The following is a 23,595-nucleotide window of genomic DNA, read 5'->3' on the forward strand; positions in this document are numbered from 1 at the left end:
ACCATTTTCATTTCTAATTTTTTTTTTTTTCTAATTAGGCAAGATCCATTTCTCTTGTTTTGGCAGTGTAGCTTGTCTCATTTAAATTCTTTACAAGACCAGTTTAATATTGGGGAAACAGGATAGAGTATATAAATTAGAAGTAGTTATTCCTTGAGCATTACTATTACAAGAAATAAAGGCTAGCTAGATTCTTTAGGATTTGTGATAGGTATATCTCTACATCGCTCTTATGTTGAGTTAAAGAATAAAACAAACAAGATGTTTGTTATTTGAGGATTTAATGATAAATTTGTGAGTTAATTTAAAAATATAAGTAATAATAGGATACTTAGATATAATAACAAACTGAATGACAAAAGTTGGGGAAATAACTATCTTATTATGTTTTTAATAAAAATACAGTGACTGTGTCTCCTCTTCTCCCTTTCCTGTGGATTGCTTATTATCTAAATGAATATGATTTTGTAATTCAGGAGCATCTGAAATCCATACCACTTTTTTTTTTTTCTGTATAGCTGATGCCTTTCAAATTACTGTCTTTCTAATGGTGTCTTCTTTCCCCCCCCCTTTTAATGTGTCTCCAAGAATTTACTCTAATTGTACAAGTATTGCAGTACTTTAGTTGCTGTTTTCAGGTAATTTAAGAAGAACTGAAGATTTCAGAGGAAATCAGATAGACAATGTTACTTAATTGGTAGTTCTAATTTTAGTCCAGTTATTTTTTTCTGTCCTAGTGTTCAGGCATTGTAACATGTTCAAATTTACAAGTTTGTTCTGAGGTTACTGGAAATCTGACTCTTTAGGATGTATCACTTTTCTAAAAAGTACAGAAGAATATAATGTAGCCTTTCATTTTAACTCAGTTACATGATCGAGATATAGAATGTTTTGTATGTACGTAAGATGTCTTAGTTGATGGTCTATATCACACAAATTGAGAAGTAAATGATTATGGGACCCAGACTTTGAGATCTGTGACTTGTACTAGTATAACTAGATTTGATAAAATTGCACATTTTACTAAATATAAGTTCTGAATGATTTAATTGAAGCTCCCATCTTATGTGTAACTCTAGCAGCCTAAATGTAACTCAAACAGCTTTTGACCTCTAAAGCTTTTTAGAATTTGCTTTGGTTATTCAGGATATTTTCTCTTCCTTTTCTGCCCATTATAATAAACTGGTTGGGTCATTCCTATTTCTTCATATCAGATTTTTAACTTAGAGGAAAAAAGGAGGTCTGGTTATTTTTGAGGAGTTAGATCAACTATTCAATTTTCTTTTAAAAAAATATATATTTTATTGATTTTTCACAGAGAGGAAAGGAGAGAGATAGAGAGCTAGAAACATTGATGAGAGAGATACATCGACCAGCTGCCTCCTGCACACCCCTCACTGGGGATGTGCCCGCAACCAATGTACATGCCCTTGACCGGAATCGAACCTGGGACCTTTCGGTCTGCAGTCTGACGCTCTATCCACTGAGCCAAACCGGTTTCAGCAACTATTCAATTTTCTGGTTCTTCTGATACAGTTGGGGTTTGACTTTCAGGTATAAAACCTAGGCTCAAGCTACTTTCTAACAAGTGGGCAGCAGAGATGTAACCTTCAAGCTATTTCAATTTTTAAAAATATTTTTTCATGTGTTTGTACACATGAGTATGTAACTTAGATTTACATAGCCAAGTCAGGGTCACGAATATATAATTTAGTGAAAGCATCCTCTAGATCAGGTTTATAATCTGGGGTCCTTGCAATTGTATACAGAATCACACACACACACACACACACACACACACACACACACACACACACGAGGCCCAATGCACAAAGATTCTGCAAGAATGGTCCTTTCTTCCCCTGGCTGCCGGAACTGCCTTTGCTCCGGCCAGAGCTGCCTTTTCGCTCTGGCCTGGAGCTGCTCTCTTCCTGGCCCTATTGTCCCCAATTGCCCTCCTCTGCAGGCCTGGTCACCCCCAACTGTCCTCCTCTGTAGGCCTGGTCACTCCCAACTGCCCTCTCCTGCCAGCCATCTTGTGACAGTATGGGGGTGGCCATCTTCTGGTGGCCATATTATGTTGATGTGGGGGAAGCCATCTTGTGATGACATGAGGGTGCCCATCTTGTGAGGATGTGGGGGTGGCCATCTTGTGATGCAAGGTTGTGATGGTCAATTTGTGTATTACCTCTATTGTAGGGGTGTCGAACTCAATCAGAGAAGGGGCCAAAATCTAAAATCCAGCCTAAATCGCGGGCCGAATGGTTTACTGAACAGTCATAAACTGTCATTGTGATGGAAACGCAGCGGAGTGCAGTGATGACAGCGCGGTGCGGGCCTCATTGCAAGGCCTGGCGGGATGGATTTGGCCCGCGGGCCTTGTGTTTGACACATGTGCTCTATTGTATAGGATTATTGGACTTGTTTAAACTTATATATGAATTAATAAATCACCTAGATTTTAAGTACTTTAAGTTTTAGGAATGGTATACTAAAGCACTAGTAAATGGCAAAGAAATCCTGAGTTTTTGAAAAGTTGGTGAATCCTTTCATTTGAGTATCCAGCTTGGCGCCTATCACACAGTGGTTGTACAAATTGATTTAGTGAATGAGTTAATAGAATTACAATCAGGTATGGTTGCAGGTTAAAAATCAAGTGCTTCTATGTTGTGAGTTGTGCTTTATTTTGCAAAATCTGAGGGCATCATATAGAGAACAGAGCAGTTTATTGTGCTGCCATCAACAGAAAGGCAGAAGGGACCGAGAGAATTATTTTGTGGAAAAGAATCTAGTTAGAAGTCAGAATATTGAGAGAAATAATAGTTGAAGCTTTGGGTGGGGTGTACAGTTGTACAAGGAAAATAGTGCAAACTCCTGAGAAACATCCCTCAACAGAAAAGAATCTTAGCATACATTTTCTTATTAACTTGAAATCTCTCTAATTATGCTTTCCATTGGCTCCTGTATTTTACTGTGACCTTAGTTCAATTAGTGTAAAGTAGAGATACAGTTAAATAAGGATTAGAGATGTCAAGATACTTATTTTTATAAATTATCAAATTGATAAGTTTTAAAATATTTTTCAAATGGTTGAAATTTTTGCCATTTTATAAAGGTACTTTTGCATTCTCTCTTTCAACTTGGAATGTGGTTGAATAGAACTTACATTGTATCTTAAGTACATATATTCTGGGAAATAGAAATATGACCAAAATTGGATTTGGACATAAACAATCTTTTGCCAACTAATCTACAAGAAAGCCTTTCTTATTTTATTATTAATAATAATTATTATTATTTTTTGGTGCATTTCTGCCTTCTCCCCTTAACAACATTGTGAAGTGTTTGAAGGAAATAAATTTTTATTTTAATGTTTTCTTACCATCTATGCTGGGACCTGGAATAAAACCACTCTCACTCTGTGCCTTTAGTTATAGCCCAGGTCATAGGTAATATTTATATTTAGGTGTTAAAAAATATATTCACTGTCACTTCATATTGCCTGGTTTAGGAAGAAAATTGTGATCTCAGCACAGTGCAAATGACCTTTTTCACAGCAATGGAGTTTTATAGGTGTTTTTCTTTTCTTTTTCTTTTTTTTGTTGTTGAGAATATGGTACCAGTTTTGAGGGATTATTATGAATTAATTTTATATTTAGAAAATAGGTTATATTATTATTGAAGTGTGAGCATGCTCATTGAAGAAATTTTGGAAGTGTATGAGCATATAAGAAAAAAAAAGACACCTATAATCCTCCTTGCCTTCTCACAGAAAATGTTTTCGCTTTTAAAGTTTCACTTCCTGGCTTAAAGTAGCTAAACTTGAAGACCCATGGGGAACCAGGAATTAGTATCAAGGCTCAATAGTTGACATTTTCTGTTAATCCAGAATTTCCTGCTTTCCTGTTTTTCTGATTTAAAGAGGCTTTCTTGAATCTCTGAAATTAATATCTTTAAAAAATTAGTTGGTTGGTTAATGGAATTTGTATATGTGGATATTTCTCTTTTCCGCCTCCAACGCAGCTAGAGAGCGGTCTGGTTCCTGAGTAGGGTCTGCTGGGGATTGAGAAAATGAAAGAAAGACAGACACAGAGATAGAAGGAAAAAGCTGGGGCCAGGTGGGACCACTGTCCTTTGACAGGGAAAGGGACAGAGTCAATACAGTGTGTTTATTTTACACAGCAAAGAAACAGGAACTTTTACTAAAAGTCAAGACAAAGGAGATTATGTGCATTCTTGGGTGGGCCTGAGTCTTATTCATTCCTGGTGCTTGGCTGGATTTAAATAACAAAACCTACCCCCCTGGCACGGGGGGCTGATGGTCCAGCTGACAACACTCCTGCCTTTTGGCAAAGCATGTTTCCAGGACTCTGCCAACGCCACTGGATTCAGCTGACAATAATTAAAGAAATGCTCATGTGCCTTCCCAGATGCTCTCTATAGTATATATGAGTACTTTTTTCAGGTGGGGCTTTCTAACTATTAAACTTTGTTCTTTTGATGCTAGTTTAACTGATGAAGAGTCCCGGAAAAATTGGGAAGAGTTTGGAAATCCAGATGGACCTCAAGGTGGGGTAAATAATTATTAAAAAATACTGGGGATATGGTATATATTAGTAAAATATTAATTAGATAGAAAAAATATTTTGATTATCTTAGTTTACTAGTAGAAAAATCACATCCACAGGGATGTAAAATGAGTTCCCTTTAATTCATTTTTAACTTTATTTTTCTTTCTTGAGAATAGTTTGGAAGATAAAACTTAGATTGATTTGATGAGAAGAGTAGTCACTGTTATTCATATTTCCAGTTAGTAGTTTATAAAAATTGAGTGACAAAAACATTTTCTTTTCTGACTTTATTTTCTCACATATTCACAGTGTTTACATAAACTCAGGAAATATAAAAGGATTTAGATATTTTTAAGGAAGAAATTCATGTACTTTGCAATTTTTTTTTTCCTTTCTGGAAAGATTTAGTTTCAGATATAGACTATTTCCATTAATTTGTGTTATGAGAACACATGTAATAAGATGATTTTTTTTTTTTTGGAAGGGGGGATGGGGATGAGAGTCAGAATTTTGGGATATAAATTCTGGAAATACAGAAATGTTCTTTCTATTTTAGCCACAAGCTTCGGAATAGCCCTGCCAGCTTGGATAGTTGACCAGAAAAATTCAATTTTGGTGAGTCTATTTAAATCACATTATAATATGTTTGACATAAAGAGAGCTATTACAATGAAATACTGGAATGCTATTTTTAATTTAACTGTGTATTATGAAACTTTTTATGTGATGGAGAAAAGAATTCTTTCCCATGGTTAGGTTGCTGGTTTGGGGTAGTGTGTTCTAAATGTAGTCTTACAACAAAGTTGTGATTTTCTTTTGGAGGTAGTTTCAGATCAAGTCATACCCTTGGTCTGAGGAACTACTGCTTTTTAAGTTTTATTTACCATTAATCATTTTTTTATATTCCGGTTCAGTTGACATACAATATTATACTAGTTTCAAGTGTACACCCAGTGATTAGACATATAACTTAGACCTCATCCAGTAAAACTCATACCAATCTGACGTTAGAGTTATTAGGATACTATTGACTATATTCCCTGTGCTGTGCTTTACATCCCCATGATTATTCTGTAACAACCCATTTGTACTTCTTAATCCCTTCACCTTTTTCACCCATTCCGTCAACCCCTTCCTATCTGGCAGCCGTCAAAATATTCTCTGCATCTATGAGTCTATTTCTGTTCTGCTTGTTCGCTTATTTTGGTTTTTATATCCAGTTGTTGATAGGTATGCATTAATTGCCAATTTATTGTTCATATTTTTAATCTTTTTTATCCCTCCTTAAAGAAGACCCTTTAATATCTCTCTATATAAAAGGCTAATATACTAAATGTCCCTCTGACCAGTCGCTATGATGTGCACTGACCACCAGGAGGCAGCTGCTCAATGCAGGAGCTGTCGTGATATGCACTGGCCATTTACAGAGAAATGACACCTTGGACCTGGTGCCCACAAAGCAACACTTGGCTTCTACCAAGTGTGACACGGGCCTTGCCACCACGCTGGAGCTACACCCCACCAAATTGCAGTTGACGCTTCTGAGACCCCATGGTGCAAAATGCGACCCATAGCCCAGCCCGGCCCGGAATCGGTGGCTATGGGCGCTGGGTAATAATGTCATGTAGCAACATCTGGCTTCCTCTCCCTAGTGACTAGCCCTCTTGGAGTTTTTTCAGCTTAGGAACACGACTTGCTTTATAGCCAGGTGGAAACATTTTATACTTTAACCAAATGTCTGTGAAGCATTTTTCCAGGCCTTATCTCATTTGATCCTCACAGAAGTCCTGGAGTAGGTAGATAAGAGACTCAGTGGAATCCTGTTTTCTTTTCATTAGCCAGAAAACAGATTTAGAAAGCTTAGAAATTTGACCCAACTGAAAAGAAGGAAGAAATTGTCCTCCTTGTGCTAAGTTTGGAGGTGCCCAGGAGAGGCCATGCTGCAAACCAAGGCCAGCTGCCACTAGTGCTAGGGACATGCTAAGACCAGATGCTGCTTGTTTGAGAGATTTTAGGAAAGTCTGTAGCAGGTGCCAAGAAAGGCAGTTTGTGTGGAAAAAACCACTGGAAACAGCTTGGGTGGGCCCTCAAGTTGGGTGGAATGGGGTCTTAGGCAATTATCAGAGTATGGTGAACAGTGTGAGCCAGGTGATGGAGATTCAGATATGACACCCACTTGCTGGCTCTTTGAGGTTGGAGGGGGTCTCAGAAAAAGAACAGTGGCTTTGGCCAACACATTTCTCTGTTCCTCCAGCTTTTGCTCTGATGCCAGGTAATTCAGTTCCTCCCTGTATGTCCCTGGTGCCTTTTGGGCTGCTGGAGCTCTGAGGGAGTGAGTCCACATAAATCCATGTGCAGGCCCTTTAAGAGGAACTGCATGGGACTCCAGTGGCCCTCATTATCACTCAACCATAATCCCCACTATTTTTTACAGACAGAAGTTATGGGAGACTTATCCTCCTGACATTGGAAACTTGGGCTGGGGGACCTGGTATGGGGCTGAGATTCCTTGCTCCTTAGGGAGACCACCAAGGCTGAGATAGTCCTGATTTTTGTCTAGCACACGTGGGTGTGGGACTAGCCCATTTCAAGTTTCGGCCCCTCTAACCAGTCTCTATGTAGCTTCTTTAAGTCCCTAGTTTTAGGACTTCGATTCAGCTAGATTTTAGGTGGTTCTGAATGATGGTTATTCTGTAGTTTAGTTGGAGGATTCAAATACTGCCTTTATCTATGCCGCTGCCTTAACTGAGGTCCTGGAACTACTCTTTTTTTATGGTCTCTGTGTTTATCCCAAGTTGTACTCAGTGTTAAATTACCCTTCATTTCACATTTACCCAGGTTAAATTAATTATAATATATGCTACATTAGTGGTATATATTCCATATGGGACTTCAGGAGGTCGTAGGATATGACTTCAATCCCATAGATGCTGAACTCTAAAATGTCAGGAATTCCTATTGTTTAGAAACAGATGATTTCTTGAAAATAATTATCTAGGAGCTATCTTTGAAGTAATAAAAACCAAAATCCATGTAGTCTGTAATTTGTTTTGAAATGGCTATTTAATGTTATTTTATGGCATATTAACATTTGTTTTTTTCAATGATATATAATTGCTGTATGTAAGTATGTTTATCATGCTTAGGCTTATTCTGGGAATACTAAAGAAGAGAAACATAGTTAGCTACGAGATTAGGGATCAAGCAGTAGGAGAAAAATCTGAGGCCAATAGACTTCAAACAGAACATTATGAAGTTACTCCTCAATATATAGACAAAAGAACCAAACAGGGTTCTATTATTATTTATTTCCAAGGCATTAATCTGTTGTCAAGTTGTGGATATATAAGTACTTGACTGGAAGGGAAATATAATTTCTGTTTTGCTGGTGTTTTCTATAGACAAATGAAAAGGTAATTTATTGTAGTGGCAAAGAACAGTTTCTGCAGGTGGAATGCCAATCCTGGTTCCCACCTACTTACTAGCTGTGTGACCTAGGACAAGCTATGAAACATATATATGCTGCAGGTTATCTGCAAAAGGAAAATAATATGGTACCTTCCTCAGAGGACTTGAAAATAAGAATTAAGCAAAATAATTCACGAGGAGTGCTTTTAATAGTGCCTCCTCCATGTAAGGCACTTATTTTGCCTCCTCAAAATAAGTATTCATGGATATTATAATTTGCCTGATGAAGACCATAATTTTTTTCTCTTTAATTCTAGGTTTTACTTGTATATGGATTGGCATTCATGGTCATCCTTCCAGTTGTTGTGGTAAGTTCTAGCTCTTTTTTATGAACATATTTTTGGAAAGGGAATTGTTGGTATGCTTTGGAGTCTCCTTATTAGATTGTAATTTGTATTAGAATATAATCCATTGATCCTTGAATTCTAAGAATCTTATATTCAACTATATTTTAAAGTTCTTCTGAAGGTGACATCACTTGAGTATGCTAAAGTATATTTTCTCCCAATTCAAAAGTTAGACACAACTGATAATACTACAGTACTATTTATAGAGTTTAAAATGAGTCTTCCTTCACTACCTCCCTCCATTTCTCTGTTAGAGATAATCGCTACTTAAGTTTGGTGACTTCCCTTTTAAATACAGTGTCAGGCAAAAGTAGGTTTACAGTAACATAATTTATTCTTGATTTATTATTTATTAATTGTATTATTTTCCATACAAACATCTATAAATCTACTTTTGCCCCAGCCTGTATTTTTCTGTACACACATTACAAAATATATGTATTGTTCTATGATATTTTTGCTTTAAATATTAGGGGCATGAGATTTAGAGCGATCTCATTTTTAAAACGGCTCCATATGGTACTTCAATATGTAGATACCATAAAGTTTATGATTTTACTGTTTATTACTTTTATGTCTGGTGTTTTATTTGCTCTTATAGTTCTTGAGTCCTATGTGAGGCTAATAATTATCCTGTGTGCCTTCATAGGATTTTTGTGTGAGATAAAATTGTGTAGAATAATGTGAATTAAAATAGTAAAATTGCTTCTTCATTTATTTATTAAAGACATACTATGTATCAGGAACCAGCTTATATTTTATAGTAGTGGGTTGGTTTATTTCTATTTTGTCTTCAAACAATTCCGAGCTAAAAATTAAATGTCTTAATGGTATAATTGTAGTGAGGTAGTCATCAGGCAGTATAAATGTTTGCAAAATAGCTAATTTAAAATATGTATTGAGGGTATTCTAAAGCTGAGGAGTTTTTATTGATTTATGAGCATTTAGAAAATTTGACCACAAACATATTCCTTATTAAACTAGCATTCATTATAATTTTTATGCTTTATTTCTTATTTAATTTTATTTGTGTTTTAGGGATCTTGGTGGTATCGCTCAATACGCTATAGTGGAGACCAGATTCTAATACGCACCACACAGATTTATACATATTTTGTTTATAAAACCCGAAATATGGATATGAAACGTAAGTAAATTTAAGTAACCATGACAGTAGATTATTTTCTGAGTCACTTATGTGGAATTGATATACATTCTACTGGAGAAATTCTATTTTATATTTATAGATATTTAGTTCGTGTACCTAAAGCTGGAGGAAATGTTAACATCTTACCACATTTCTTGATCTATTGCTATTATTTCCATCTATTCTGCTATATATGTATTTTTTTTTCTTAGAAATTTTATGTTAAAGCTTCTTGTGGACTAATTTTGTAATAATACCAGCTAACATTTTTTTGAGTATTTGTTAAGTGCCAGGCATGTATTAACTCATTTAGTATTTGCTGTGCCTCTGTAAGTGTGTGCTGTTTCTAAGCACATTTTATAGATGAGGAAACTGAACCCAAGGATGAACAGTAGATGACAGAGTCAGCATCGAACCCAGGCAATCTTGTTTCTGAGCCATAAACCATTACATTATCCTGTATTAATTATAATAAAATAAGTAGAGATCTTGGATGTGTTGAAAGAAAACTGTCAGGATAGTTCATTCTCAGAGTCTTACTTTAAAATTCTATATAAAAAAAGAGGTAATATGCAAATTGACCCCCACCCCCCACGCGGCCACCCCCATGTGGTTAAAGATGGTCACACAAGATGGTTGGCAGGGGAGGGCAGTTAGGAATGACCAGGCCAGCAAGGGAGGGCAGTTGGGGGCAACCAGGCCTGCAGGGAAGGGCAGTTGGGAGTCACCAGGTTGGCAGAGGAGGGCATTTGGGGGTGATGAGGCCAGCAGGGGAGGGCAGTTAGGGGCAACCAGATTAGCAGTGAAGGGCAATTGGGGACAACCGGGCCTGTAGGGGAGGATAGTTAGGGGTGACCAGGCTGGCAGGAGAGGGCAGTTGGAGGCGACTGGGTCAGCAGAGGACAGCAGTTGGGGGCTACCTGGCTGGCAGGGGAGGGCAGTTGGGGGTTCCTGGGCTGGCAAGGGAAGGCAGTCAGGGGCAATCAGGCTGGTAGGGGAGCATTTAGGCGTCGATCAGCCTGGCAGGGGAGTGGTTAGGGGGTGATCAGGCTGGCAGGCCGGTGAGCGGTTAGGAGCCAGTAGTCCTGGATTGTGATAGGAATGCCCAACTGCTGGTTTAGGGATCGGGCCTAAACCAGCAGTTAGACATCCCCTAAGGGGTCCCAGGTTGACGAGGGTGCAGGCTGGGCTGAGGACACCCCCCAATGCACGAATTTTGTGCACTGGGCCTCTAGTCCTATATAATAATCCTATATAATAAAAGGCTAATATGCAAATTGACTGAACTGCAGAACAACCGGTTGCTGTGATGTGCACTGTCCACCGGGGGGTAGATGCTCAATGCAGGAGCTGCCCTTTGGTCGTCAGTGCACAGGGGCGTTCTGCTCAGCCAGAAGCTGGGCTAATGGCTGGTGAGCGCAGCATCAGCAGTGGTGGGAACTTCTTCCGCCTCCCAGGCAGCACTAAGGATGTCCGACTGATGGCTTAGCCTGCTTCCCATGGGACATTTCCCGCACTGCAAGAGGACGTAGGCCGGGCTGAGGGGACCCCTCCCCCGCTTGAGTGCATGAATTTCATGCACCTGGCCTCTAGTTTCTTATATTAAAAAAAAAAGAAAAAAAAAGAAATACTATTCAAAATACTTTCTGTGATCTCATAAAATTAACATTGTAAATTTTATCCCTGCAATATGTAGTGCTGTCTTTCACAATCACTGCTATGCAGAAGTCATAGGCATCCTGCTTCCCCTTCTTAAAAAGGAAAAAGGAGATAAAAGTTTTAAATTGTGCCTCACTGGAAAATGCATTTTTTGTTTGTTAGTTTGTTTCAAACCTAAGTGGACTTTTCTGTATTTTGGGTTTGCCATTTTACTGTCTGTTCTTGATAATCAGAAAGAGACTCCTCATGTGACTGTGTGATTATATTCCTGAATCTAATCACAGAGCAGATCTTTTATTTCTGAGGAGCAGGTGAACATTACTCTCTGTTATGCACACATGCCACTCTTCCTTATGCTGGCTTGAAATATTAATATAGAACTATTTCCTTATGTCGATGTTTCATGTTTTATCTATTTTAATTTGTTTTTGCATCAGTGATCTTATTTCTGTTTCATTTCTGAGGGTGGTATTTAAACTTATACAATTAGTTCTGTTAAAAAGCATTATTTAGCCGAAGCCGGTTTGGCTCAGTGGTAGAGCGTTGGTCTGCGGACTGAAAGGTGCCGGGTTCGATTCCTGTCAAGGGCATGTACATTGGTTGCGGGCACCTCCCCGGTAGGGGGTGTGCAAGAGGCCGCTGGTCGATGTTTCTCTCTCATCAACGTTTCTAACTCTCTATCTCTCTCCCTTCCTCCTCTCTGTGAAATATCAATAAAATATATATTTTTTTAAAAAAAGCATTATTTAGCTGGTGGGTTTGGTTATATATCTTTTGTGACTTTATCATTGGCACCGTTTATACGGCCATCTTAGGAACAATTTCATGAAAAAATTTGGAGGTAGTAAGGTTAATAGTTCACATATTACTGTGTTTATTTTTGGGTCAGGCTCATGTGAAGAAGCTAGGGTCTAGGGTCCATAGAGGTGAAGACTATTATTTAGGACATTTAGCTAAGAAGCGGAAACTCTAGGGTTTTATGCTTAACCTCTGTGTTGTACTGCTTTTTATGTACACGTTGCATGTGTTTTCTGCTGTAAGGTGAGATTCATAACTCTAGTGCCAGTCATGAAAGAGCTTGTATATAATGCTAACAAGAATAATGCTAATATACGGATAGGGCAAAAGTAGGTTTATAGTTGTTTGCATGGAAAATACAATAATTAATAATGTTCCACCTACTCACAACAGTAAACCTACTTTTGCCCCACCCTGTATGAGGTTGCAAATCATGTGTATTTCAAGGAACACTATTACCCCAAACCCTCCAGAGTTCTATAATACAATAGATGTTTCTGTAAATGACAGTATATTTTAGTTAATTGAACTCTGAGAAGTTATAAAGCAAAGAAACCTATAACTTTTTTTTAACTCAGTTTCTCAGCCATATTTTATTTAACCATAGAGCCCCCTTTTTTTCACATAATGTTCATTAATATCACATGAAATATTTAATGCTCTATAGAAAATTTCTGTGGAACACATGTTTAGGTATAGAAACAGGTATTATTTGAAGTGATTTTAATGCATCTAGTTGCTTTGGGGCCCTTGATTTATATTTTTATTCACTTGCTATAGGTAACATTGTGCATTTTTTAAAAAGTGAGGCTATTTTATGGAATAAATTAATACTTGTTAGTAGTGGAGTTCACGCGGCTTTTAAGCATTGTGTGTGGTTGGAAAATTGCCTCACCCTAGGATTAATGAGATATCATGGCAGGAAAATTAATAGGTGAACAAATATGTGTACTTACCTTCATATTTCTTTTGTTTCCTTAGGTCTTATCATGGTTTTGGCTGGAGCCTCTGAATTTGATCCTCAGTATAATAAAGATGCCACAAGCAGACCAACAGACAATATTCTAATACCTCAGGTTAGTCCTATCGCCAACATCCCCTGATAGGCAATATTTATTTACATATTAAAGTTAATGATTTTTTTAGATGTGTATTTTTGAATAATTATTTTATTTACTCTAGCTAATCAGAGAAATTGGCAGCATTAATTTAAAGAAGAATGAACCTCCACTTACATGTCCATATAGCCTGAAGGCGAGAGTTCTTTTACTATGTCATCTTGCTAGAATGAAAATTCCTGAGACCCTTGAAGAAGGTATTTGTGATTCTACTCTCTGCAGGGTTTTAGTGATATGTGGATTTAATTAGACTTCATGGTGCACTGTTTTAGTCACTGTTATTTTTTTGCTCAAATAATTGTTCAAGGGCTTTTTAAAAAGAAATCTATATGCTGCATAATAACTATAAATACTTTGAAGGTTTAAGTAAGTCAGATGTTATAGCAAATGTTAAAATGTGAAAGTGAGAGAATACTCTTATGAGAAATGTTTAGTCAGTTGCAGACTGTAATAATTCCTAATGACTTAAAAAAAAAAAAGATTTTGTAAGGTTTTGCAGGGAGGGGGTGAGAAAAACATCGATTTCACAACAAATATCTCAACTCCATACTCCACCCACCACTCTTTAGGCATGGTTACCAAAAAAATGTTTAATCTCTAGTTAAAACTTCATAAGTACTTGAAGCCATCTATTCTATTTAAAAGAAAAGCAATAGATTGAAACAGTTGTGTTTCCAGGGCTGTCATGGACTAGAGTGTCATTTCTTTTTTACTTGTATCATTTCAGTTGAAGTTTTAAAAGAAAGTTATTCTCAGGGAATATATGTTCTTTCTGAATGACTCTTTTAAGCCAGTAATGCAATCAAATGCCTCTGAAAACAAGGCCAGTTGATGTTCAGTGATTGGTGATAGGATAGTTTACTTATGATGGAATGATGGAGCACTATTTAAGCATTGTTATTAGAGTTGCAATTTAAATAATAATTATGTTTCTAATGTTTTGTACAGATATGAAACCATCTTCATTTTTACAAAATACCTAAGAAGTAGGGAACAAAAGTTTTTTATGTTGAGTATTAATCCAATGGATGATCTTAATGGTTAACTCTTATATGCAGTACTAGAAGTCTAGTGCACGATAGTCATGCATGGATAGGATCCCTAGGCCTGGCCAGTGATTAGGGCCAATCTGTGGGGTGACCAGCGGGATGATGGGGGGAGGGGACACACCTTGGCTGCCCTGATGCTGCCTGCTCATTGGCTCCGCCCTCCACTGATGCTGCCAATCATCTTCTGCAGAGTGACTGGCTGGGTGATTGGGAGGGCCCCTGCTAGCACCCGCCTTGGCTGGCCTGGCCCCACCCACTTACTGGCCCCACCCCCTGCAGCTGTTGCAGGTAGAGGTCTCTGGGCTGGGGGTAGCTCCTGTGTGAGCATCTGCTCCCTGATGGTCAGTGCATATCATAGCCACTGGTCATTACACTGTTCAGTCTGTTTGCATATTAGGTTTATATAGGATAAATGAAAGTGTCCCCCCCTCATTCCTCCTCTTTCTCTCTGCATTTATTCTCAATCTTAGCCTTTGGATTTATCATAATTCTACATATAGAAACTTTAATGCACAAGAACAAAATTCTTAAAGTTCTTAAATATAGTAAGATTAAGCTAAAGATTAACTGGGTAGGGAGTTGATTGATAAAGACTAATACCATAATATTAAAATTTAGCCTTTGAAACCTCTAAGCTGAGTTAGGGTTTTCTGACTGATGGTGATAATATATTGAGTAGGTACTATTGGGTTCAACCTGTAAAATTCTGAAGTTATGGGAAATATTCGTAGAATACCTTAAATTTGTATCAGTGTTGGACTATAGGTGATAAAGATGTTTTAATTATAAAGATAGAATGATTTTTCAGGTTTTTTATTGTTTTGCAGATCAGCAATTTATGCTGAAAAAATGCCCTGCTCTACTTCAAGAAATGGTTAATGTAATCTGCCAACTAATAATAATGGCCCGGAGCCGTGAAGGTGAGGAGGAGATGTAATTAATTATGTCGTACTTTTTCTTGCAAGCATATGCAGATTATTCTTCATAGTTTTAAGATTTTATGGGTACTTACCGTAATTCTGTCTATAAATTAAATGAACTTTCCCACATTTATTTATGGTTTTTCTTATTTTTCCCCCTTATATTTTCCACTATGTAAAGTGTTTATCACAACTTTGTTTAAATTTGAAACTTTTTTTTATGTTTTATTGTTATTTATTGTTTGCAAAGTTTTATTTATTTATTTATTTATTATTATTATTTTTTAAATATATGTTTTATTGATTTTTTTACAGAGAGGAGGAGAGAGGGATAGAGAGCTAGAAACGTCGATGAGAAACATCGACCAGCTGCCTCTTGCACACCCCCTACCGGGGATGTGCCCGCAACCAATATACATACATGCCCTTGACCGGAATCGAACCTGGGACCTTTCAGTCCGCAGACCGACGCTCTATCCACTGAGCCAAACCGGTTTCAGCTGTTTGCAAAGTTTTAAAATATCCTTCTGATTTTGTTAAAGTTAGGTTATTCGGTATTTTAACAATGAGTTTAAAATAATTCTTTAAGTGATGTAATGATGATTTATCTGATATGTACTGCTTTTTTTGCATGAAGGGAAAAAGAATGAGGGAGTTTGTGGTCAGAAATAGGAAGGGAGAGAGAGAAGCCTTAAAAAAGGAGGTAGTGGTTATTATTTGTTATTATGGATATCAGTTATTGACATGGTGTTAGTATGTTTTTGATACTGATTAATTTGCTGTATTTGGAGGTAATGTAAAGGATTTTTCTATTAAATCAATGGTTGTTGCTAGATAATATGCATTTGACGTGTGTGTGTGTGTGTGTGTGTGTGTGTGTGTGTGTGTAGTATTTTATCCAATAACTTTTAAAGGAAAATCAATACTGATTCTAAAATTTGAGGGGCTAGAGATAGTCATGAGAATCTTGTGTTTGTCATAAATTGTATGCTCCTGAACATGTAAAAAGTCCAGCTCTGTCTTTTCTTTTCCTCCTATTCTTTCTAAGAAAGGGAGTTCCGTGCTCCAACTTTGGCATCCCTAGAAAACTGCATGAAGCTTTCTCAGATGGCTGTGCAAGGCCTTCAGCAGTTTAAGTCTCCCCTTCTGCAGCTCCCTCATATTGAAGAGGACAATCTTAGAAGGGTTTCTAATCATAAAAAGGTAATTCTTTGGTACTTTAAAACACCAGTTTTAAGCAGTTAGTCATGTCACTTAAAGATAACATGAATGAAAGTTTTCTAGAAATTGTTACTATTAATTTCTTAGATTTAAAATATCTTAAACATTCTAAAACTCCCTTAAGTGGTTCTGTTAGGTAGCTGCTTAATATCTTTTTTAAAAAAATTCTTTATTGATTAAGGTGTTACATGTGTTCTTATTCCCCCAGCTGTTTAATATCTTACTAGTGTAAGTGATTTTAGTAAGGGATGGTGCATTTTTAGCAGTTAACACATTGTTCTTTATATTACATTACTAAAAATAAATGCACTAAGTAAAAATGCACTGTATACTTTCTAATAATTTTATTTGTGGGTTAAATGTTGACAGTGGTTTATTAGTTTAGTATGAACAGAGTAAATATTAAAAAATAAGTAGATCAAATGAAGATAATGCTTTAAAAACATGTACATATATATGTATTTTAAATATATTTATTGATTTCAGAGAGGAAGAAATAGGGAGAGAGAGATAGAAACATCAGTGATGAGAGAGAAGCATTGATTGGCTGCCTACTGCACACCCTCTACTGGGGATTGAGCCCGAAACCTGGGCATGTGCCCTGACCATGAACTCCTGGTTCATAAGTCAACGCTAAATCATTGAGACACACAAGCTGAGCAAGATAATTCTTATTTAGAAAACATGGTTTATAGTAAAGACATGATAATAAATCTTAAGATAAATGAAAAACTTGAGGAAACACAAGAAAATACTGAACAAAATCTTAATTTTGTACATTTTAAAGATTACTTTGCATTAGACAAAGTAGGCAGAAGATGGATATTAGATTGATAGTATAGTAAGGTAAAACTAATATATATTAGAAATTTGCATTAGAGTTCTCCTTTTAAGTAATTGTGTTATTATGCTTATAAATTCTGTCACATTTTAGGTTTCAATTGAAGATTTCAGAATCCAAAAGCAGGCATTTCACATACCTCGTGATCTAATCCATGTCTGTGAAAATAAAAATTAATAACTAACACCAAATACTTGAAAATTAAAGAACACTCTCCTATGTATTCATTTAGATAAGATAGATATTACTGTAATAACAGATAACTATATTTAGGCAATAACAAAAAATGAGAATATTCCATAGGATACAGCTGTGCTTGGAGGTAAAGTCATATTCTTAGCATTAAAATTGAATAAAGGTAAAAAAACAGCACATGAAATGACAGTTCTTGTGGGTCAAGATTCTATATGAATACTAATTTTCCCCTATAATTTTATTTTTTCTAATTAAAAAATATAACCCTATATTAACTCTGTAATAAAAAAAATCCTAAATTTAAATTTCCTTGGAGCAAAAGGCCATGAAATGCTGTAAAGCTGTTATTTGCTGCTTTGAAGTATATATAATCTTAACATTTTTCTACAAGTTCTTGGATTGTGTTTTAGTTAACATGCTTATAGTTTTCTTTTATGAAAAGTTTTATGACTTTAGGATTTTCTTTTTTTAAAATTCAGTACAAAATTAAGACTATTCAGGATTTGGTGAGTTTAAAAGAAACAGATCGTCACTATCTATTGCACTTCCTAGAAGATGAAAAATATGAGGAGGTTATGGCTGTCCTTGGGAGTTTTCCACATATAACTATGGATATAAAATCACAGGGTAAGTGGGAGGTTTCTTTGTGGAATATTGCTTTCCTTTTGTTAGAATGGCTCTTGTTTGCTTGACTCAGGATTCTCCAAATACTTCATTTAATAATGTAACTTGTAATTAGACTTACCGAGTCTAATTTCCTTTTTACCTGTCAGATTTACTATGATGGCAAATGATGTACACTTTATAGTTTTGAGAACACTAATAGAGTCCTGGTTTTATCCTTGTAATGGAAATGAAAGAGTTCCAGATGTAATGAAAGAAACTTAAAATGTATCCATTAGTGTGAAAAACATAGCTGCTTAGTTCAAAAATTAATTTAAAAACCCCAACTTATTTATGTTCATGAATCCTTGAAAATTACCATATTCTGTGCCACATTGCACGTGTTTTTCTTGACTTAAACTCTGTGTTTGCTTGGAGTGAAAAAAATAGAGATTGTTTATTTCAGCTACCTGATTGCCTTGTTTGTTCCCATTTCAATAGCTGAATAATATAGTGGAATTACCGAATTAGAGATTATCTGCTCCATTCCTTCATTATGACATTGTTCTGAGCTTTGACATTTAGTAAGCTACTGTTGTGGTAACATTCTTTTTGGGCCAAGAATACAAACATGCATTAGGAATGGTTTCTGCCTTTAAAGGGCTTTTAGTCTAACTAGAGGCCCAGTGCACAAAATTGGTGCATTGGTGGAATCTCTAGCGGCTGCTGGCTGCCAGCCAGGTACTCCCTCCCTCCCTTCCCCTGGCCGGCCCTGGGACAAACTCCTGGTCAAGGGGACAGTTTGCATACTATACTTTTATTATATAGGATTGGGGGAAATAGGTCATAAACATAGGATTAAAATAAGGAATCATGGGCTAAAATAAGGAATCATGGGGTATTAAGTGAATGGCACAGACTTAGTATATTTATTCTCTCAACAAATATTGAATAACACTACTACTGGGTGCTGGGGAAGCAGTGGTAATACAAAGCCTCTGCCTTACTGAGTTTACATTCTAATTGGAATTGAGGTAGAAGGCTCTCAAAGATTGGGTGTTTGAGAAAGGAAGCAAAATTGCAATCTGGTTTCAATTTGGCTGGCATATAGGATACATATAGTGAAGACTAGTGCTGCTTTGATTGGGAGGGGGTGTTAAGATTTCCTTGTGGGCCCATGACTTTTCAAACATTAAAAATATAAAGCTTCATTCAGGACCATAATAATTTAATTAGAAGCTATTAATCTAGTTTGAGACTGAAGAGATACTCTTTGATAATAATCAAGTGTGATAAAAAGTACATCCTGCTTTAAAAAAAATGAATGTTGGAGAGATTTTTTTTTTTCATCTTCACTCAAGGATATTTTTCCATTGATTTTTAGAGAGAGTGAAAGAGAGGGAGGAATGGGAGAGAGAGAAACATTGATGTGACAGAGACACATTGATTGGTTGCCTCCCACATCCACCCTAACCCAGGCTGGGAATCGAGCCTGCAGCTGAGGTACATGCCCTCAACCAGGAATCAAACCCGTGGCTCTCTGTTCCATGGGCCAATGGGAGAAACTCTTTATTAGATGTGTAAGGTACGATTATTCTGTCTCACTGCAGAACATTATGCTGTGAGTCCAGTTAGGACACATGCCGGGTGGTGGGGCTCGATCCCTAGTATGGGTTGGGCAGGAGGGAGCTGATGGATGTTTCTCTCTCATCATTGATGTTTCTATCCGTCCCTCCCTCCCTTCCTCTCCCTTCTTCTCTGAAATAAAAAAATAAATAAAAAATTAAATTGCAAACTGTATTTTTAAATATCTTGAAGTTCTTCCCTTAAAAATTAATTCTTTTTATGTGGTTTATAATACTAGTTTTAATTTATCCTGATAGGCAGGCACTGATCATACTGGTAAAATCTTGTGACTACAAGGTTTGCACAATTCAGTAGAGTAACATAACTATTTTTAATATTACTGTGAGAGAAAGCTATGGTATGGTAGTCCTCACATTATACTTTGTTTTAAAAAAAACCTGGCTTTGAAATGTAGCAGTACCAGTTTAGGCATTATGTGACCTTAAGCATTTTACTTTATTTCTGAACCTCAGTTTCTTTAAAGTAGAAGTAACAATAATCCATCATAGAGCTAGTTCAAGGATTTAAATGAGCACATTGTTGAAGGCATCTATTGGGGAGCCTTATACAAAGTAGACAGTCAAATTATTTTTTTTGAGCAAGTTTAAAATGTAACATATTTGAAATATTGAAGTATCAACTTCATTTGGGTAGGTATTTAAGTTCTGTTGTTTATATTGACATAAAGCTTAATTTTCATTTTTTACTCAAATTTTTCCTTTCATCTTACAGTATTGGATGATGAAGACAGCAACAACATCACAGTAGGATCCCTAGTTACAGTGTTGGTTAAATTGACAAGACAAACAATGGCAGTAAGTAATCTATTTGTATTTTTATGCTTTAAGTTATGTTATATCACCCTAATAAATATAATAAAAAAAGAAAAAAAAAGTTATGTGTTAATGTTTTTCCACTTAATTTCTCTTTTTAAGTTATATATTCTCAAATCAAATCTATTGAGTAGCAAAATCTAACTTTGCAAATTATGTTAGCTGTTTTGAAATATTAAATTAACTCTTGGTTTTTCATATTAGTTTTCACATAAGAAAACTTTGGAAAATAAATTAATTATGTATGTGATGGTTTAATTCCTTATAAAACATAATAACGGTAATATGGGTATAATTCTTGAATTTTTCAGTGCTATACAGAGTTTACTATTGATTATTGTTGAGAATTTTGTCACCTATTCTTTTTCAGCCCATTCTTTAGAGCAGTGGTCGCCAACCTTTTGGACCACTACTGGTCCGCCAACTACTGGCTGGCGACCACTGCTCCAAAGGTTTTCTTAAACCAGCAGTCGCCAACCTTTTGGAACTCACAGACCACCAGTAGTCCACGGACCACCAGTTGGTGACTGCTGCTTTAGAGAATTTATTCCCTTTAAATTTTTTAAATAAAAATTTTTAAAAATTATAATGAAAATACTCGATTTTACATGTGAAAAAGTCATGCTGTCTGAGAAAAAGTTCAGGCACTGCAAGAAGTTTAGGAAGAAGTGAATATTACCTAAAATCCTACCCATCTGATAGTATCGGTTTTGAAGTTCACCCCTTTAGGTATCCTAATGCATGAGTATCTGTAAAGTTAAAGTATTTTTTATAATCCTCACCCGAGGATATTTTTCCCATTGATTTTGAGAGAGAGAGAGAGAGAGAGAGAGAGAGAGAGAGAGAGAGAGGGAGAGGGAGAGAGAGAAACAACAATGTGAGAGACACACATCTATTGGTTGCCTCCTACAGGCACCCTGATCGGGGCCAGAGATTAAACCTGCAACCCAGGTATATGCCTTTGACTGGGAATTTAACCTGCTACCCCTTGGTGTGCAGGCTGATGTTCTAACCTTTGAGAGTCACTGGCCAGGGCTTAAGTGATATTTTATCACAGATCCCTTCTCTCACTTACTTTTCTCAGGAAACCCCTTGTTCGTCTCCAATGACCAGAATTCAGTCTTGTGCCTATCCTTTCATATGCTTCTTTATTGGTTGCATTTGTATTTACTATTTGGATCTTTACAGTGCGAGCGTGTGTATTTCAAAAATACACTAGTATTTTTTCTCATTCTTTTTTATTAAATCTGATCATATTATATGTTTCCTGCATCTTGTTTTTCTCATTTTCTATTACATTTATGTTACTACCCAAGTTATAACTTTAGTTGTAATTTGTTTTTAATAGACTATAGTATTTCAACTCAGTTTATTCAACTAGTGGTAGATTTTAGCCTGTTTTGCTCTGGGGTCTGTGAGCATCTGTAGGAAACATTTGCTGCATTTAAACTCTGTCTAAAACCTCTGGTAGGAGAATCATCTTTTGTAGTAGTATATATCAAATCAAAATATGTGGATTTTATAGTAGCAAGTGGTAAGGAAGTATTTGTGTTATATATTCTCGATAAGAGGTGCCTTCTGGGAGAAGAGGAAACTAAGCCAGTGGTCAGGATTGGTTTTAGAATCCAAATTTATACTACCTACATACTTTGGAATTCCAAGCTTGAGAATAAACAAAATATTGGCCTTGGGTTGTTGATAACCTGGAGTAATTGGTAGAAGAAAAAACAAGTCTGCCTCGGAGGAAGGAAAGTCTCAAGTATTTATTGTTCAGTTTTTGTGTGAACTGTACCTCAGAGTAATTATTAGAACCCAGTAGTAAGAGAAGAAATGAAATTAACCAGAGATGATAGAATTAGATAAGAAGTTGGCAAATCTTTCTATAAAGGTCCCGTTAGTAAATATTTTTGGTGATATAGCCTATGTAGTCTCTGTAGCAACTACTGAACTCACAAATGGGCATTGATTGTGTTCCAATAAACTTTGTTTAAAAAGCAGACCCCTAAATAAGGCAAACAGTTTGAGCCTAACAATTGTCAGCTTTAATAATTTCAAGGACTTTATTAAATACAACCCACATCACTTGTCATCTCATGTAGATTCTTACTGGAATTTAAATGCTAAATGTACTGATTCTAAATGGATTGTATGGTGGATGGATGTCTTTAGGGTATGTGGATTTTCTTGGTTATGGACCCAATGAGCAGTATCACTGACAAAGAATAAACTAATATCACTAGTAGTCTCATAAAGTTTTCATGTTGGAAAATAATGTAATATATTAAAATTTTCATAACATTAAAATAGTCATGTCTGATTACTATTAGAATAAAAATGAAAATTTAAACTAAAATATTTTTGAGTTTATAATGAGTTTACATATCTTAAGTCATTGCATTTATAAATTTCAGTACAGTGTACTTTAAAAAAATATTCAAGTCAGATAGATGTGTGAGATATTTCAGAAGGTAATGTATGAAGTATTATTTAGTGATTGCTAATTTTCCTGTTCTTTCCTCTGCTCCAGTGTCACCAGTTTAAAAACTTACTGGTAATATATTTTGAAAGATTGTTTTGCTTATCTGAAAGATGAATGCAGGTTGACATATTATATTTTTCTTCTCGCTACCTCTAGGAAGTATTTGAAAAGGAGCAATCCATCTGTGCTGCAGAGGAACAGCCAGCAGAAGATGTGGTAAAAACTTCAGGTTTTTTTTTCCTGTTGATAGAAATGTTTTATTTAGTTTTCTGACTGATTTACATTTCTGTGGAAGAATCATTCAGTTTACGAAAACTTTACTTTAGCCATTCCCATTTAAAAATTATCATGACTCCCAAATGAAGCTATTGCTAGCTATAATTTCTGAGTGTGTATGTGATTTACAGCAAGGCGATCCTAACAAGAACAGGACAAAAGGAGGATGGCAACAGAAGAGTAAAGGACCCAAGAAAACCACTAAATCAAAAAAAAAGAAAACTGTAAAAAAAAAACCTATACCTATTCCTCCCTTATCACAATCAAAGCAACAGAAACAAAAGCAAGCGAATGGAGTCATTGGGAATGTAAGTTTATTATTGTTATTATATAATTATTGAGGTATAAACTAAAATGTTCAAATCTTATATGAGCAACTCCTGAAATTTTACATATGTATGTATTCCTGATACCCACATCAAGATATAAAATCTTAACCACCAT

At 36.0% G+C, this 23,595-nt stretch overlaps 1 protein-coding gene across 3 annotated transcripts in view; it reads left to right on the forward strand.

The window, feature by feature from the left end:
- SEC63 (SEC63 homolog, protein translocation regulator) overlaps positions 1–23,595 on the forward strand; it is a 57,560-nt gene that overhangs the window by 16,737 nt on the left and 17,228 nt on the right. For all 3 annotated transcript variants that reach the window (XM_036415448.2, XM_036415449.2, XM_036415450.2), the window contains 12 exons: positions 4,508–4,569; positions 5,128–5,186; positions 8,297–8,347; positions 9,425–9,533; positions 12,972–13,066; positions 13,173–13,305; positions 14,985–15,077; positions 16,126–16,280; positions 17,814–17,961; positions 20,296–20,378; positions 23,032–23,091; positions 23,283–23,459. In XM_036415448.2, the coding sequence (XP_036271341.1) occupies positions 4,508–4,569; positions 5,128–5,186; positions 8,297–8,347; positions 9,425–9,533; positions 12,972–13,066; positions 13,173–13,305; positions 14,985–15,077; positions 16,126–16,280; positions 17,814–17,961; positions 20,296–20,378; positions 23,032–23,091; positions 23,283–23,459 (1,225 nt within the window). The remainder of the gene's footprint in view (positions 1–4,507; positions 4,570–5,127; positions 5,187–8,296; positions 8,348–9,424; positions 9,534–12,971; positions 13,067–13,172; positions 13,306–14,984; positions 15,078–16,125; positions 16,281–17,813; positions 17,962–20,295; positions 20,379–23,031; positions 23,092–23,282; positions 23,460–23,595) is intronic.

The sequence above is a fragment of the Pipistrellus kuhlii genome, unplaced genomic scaffold (genome assembly GCF_014108245.1).
Source record: "Pipistrellus kuhlii isolate mPipKuh1 unplaced genomic scaffold, mPipKuh1.p scaffold_m20_p_5, whole genome shotgun sequence".
Taxonomy (NCBI): Eukaryota; Metazoa; Chordata; class Mammalia; order Chiroptera; family Vespertilionidae; genus Pipistrellus; species Pipistrellus kuhlii.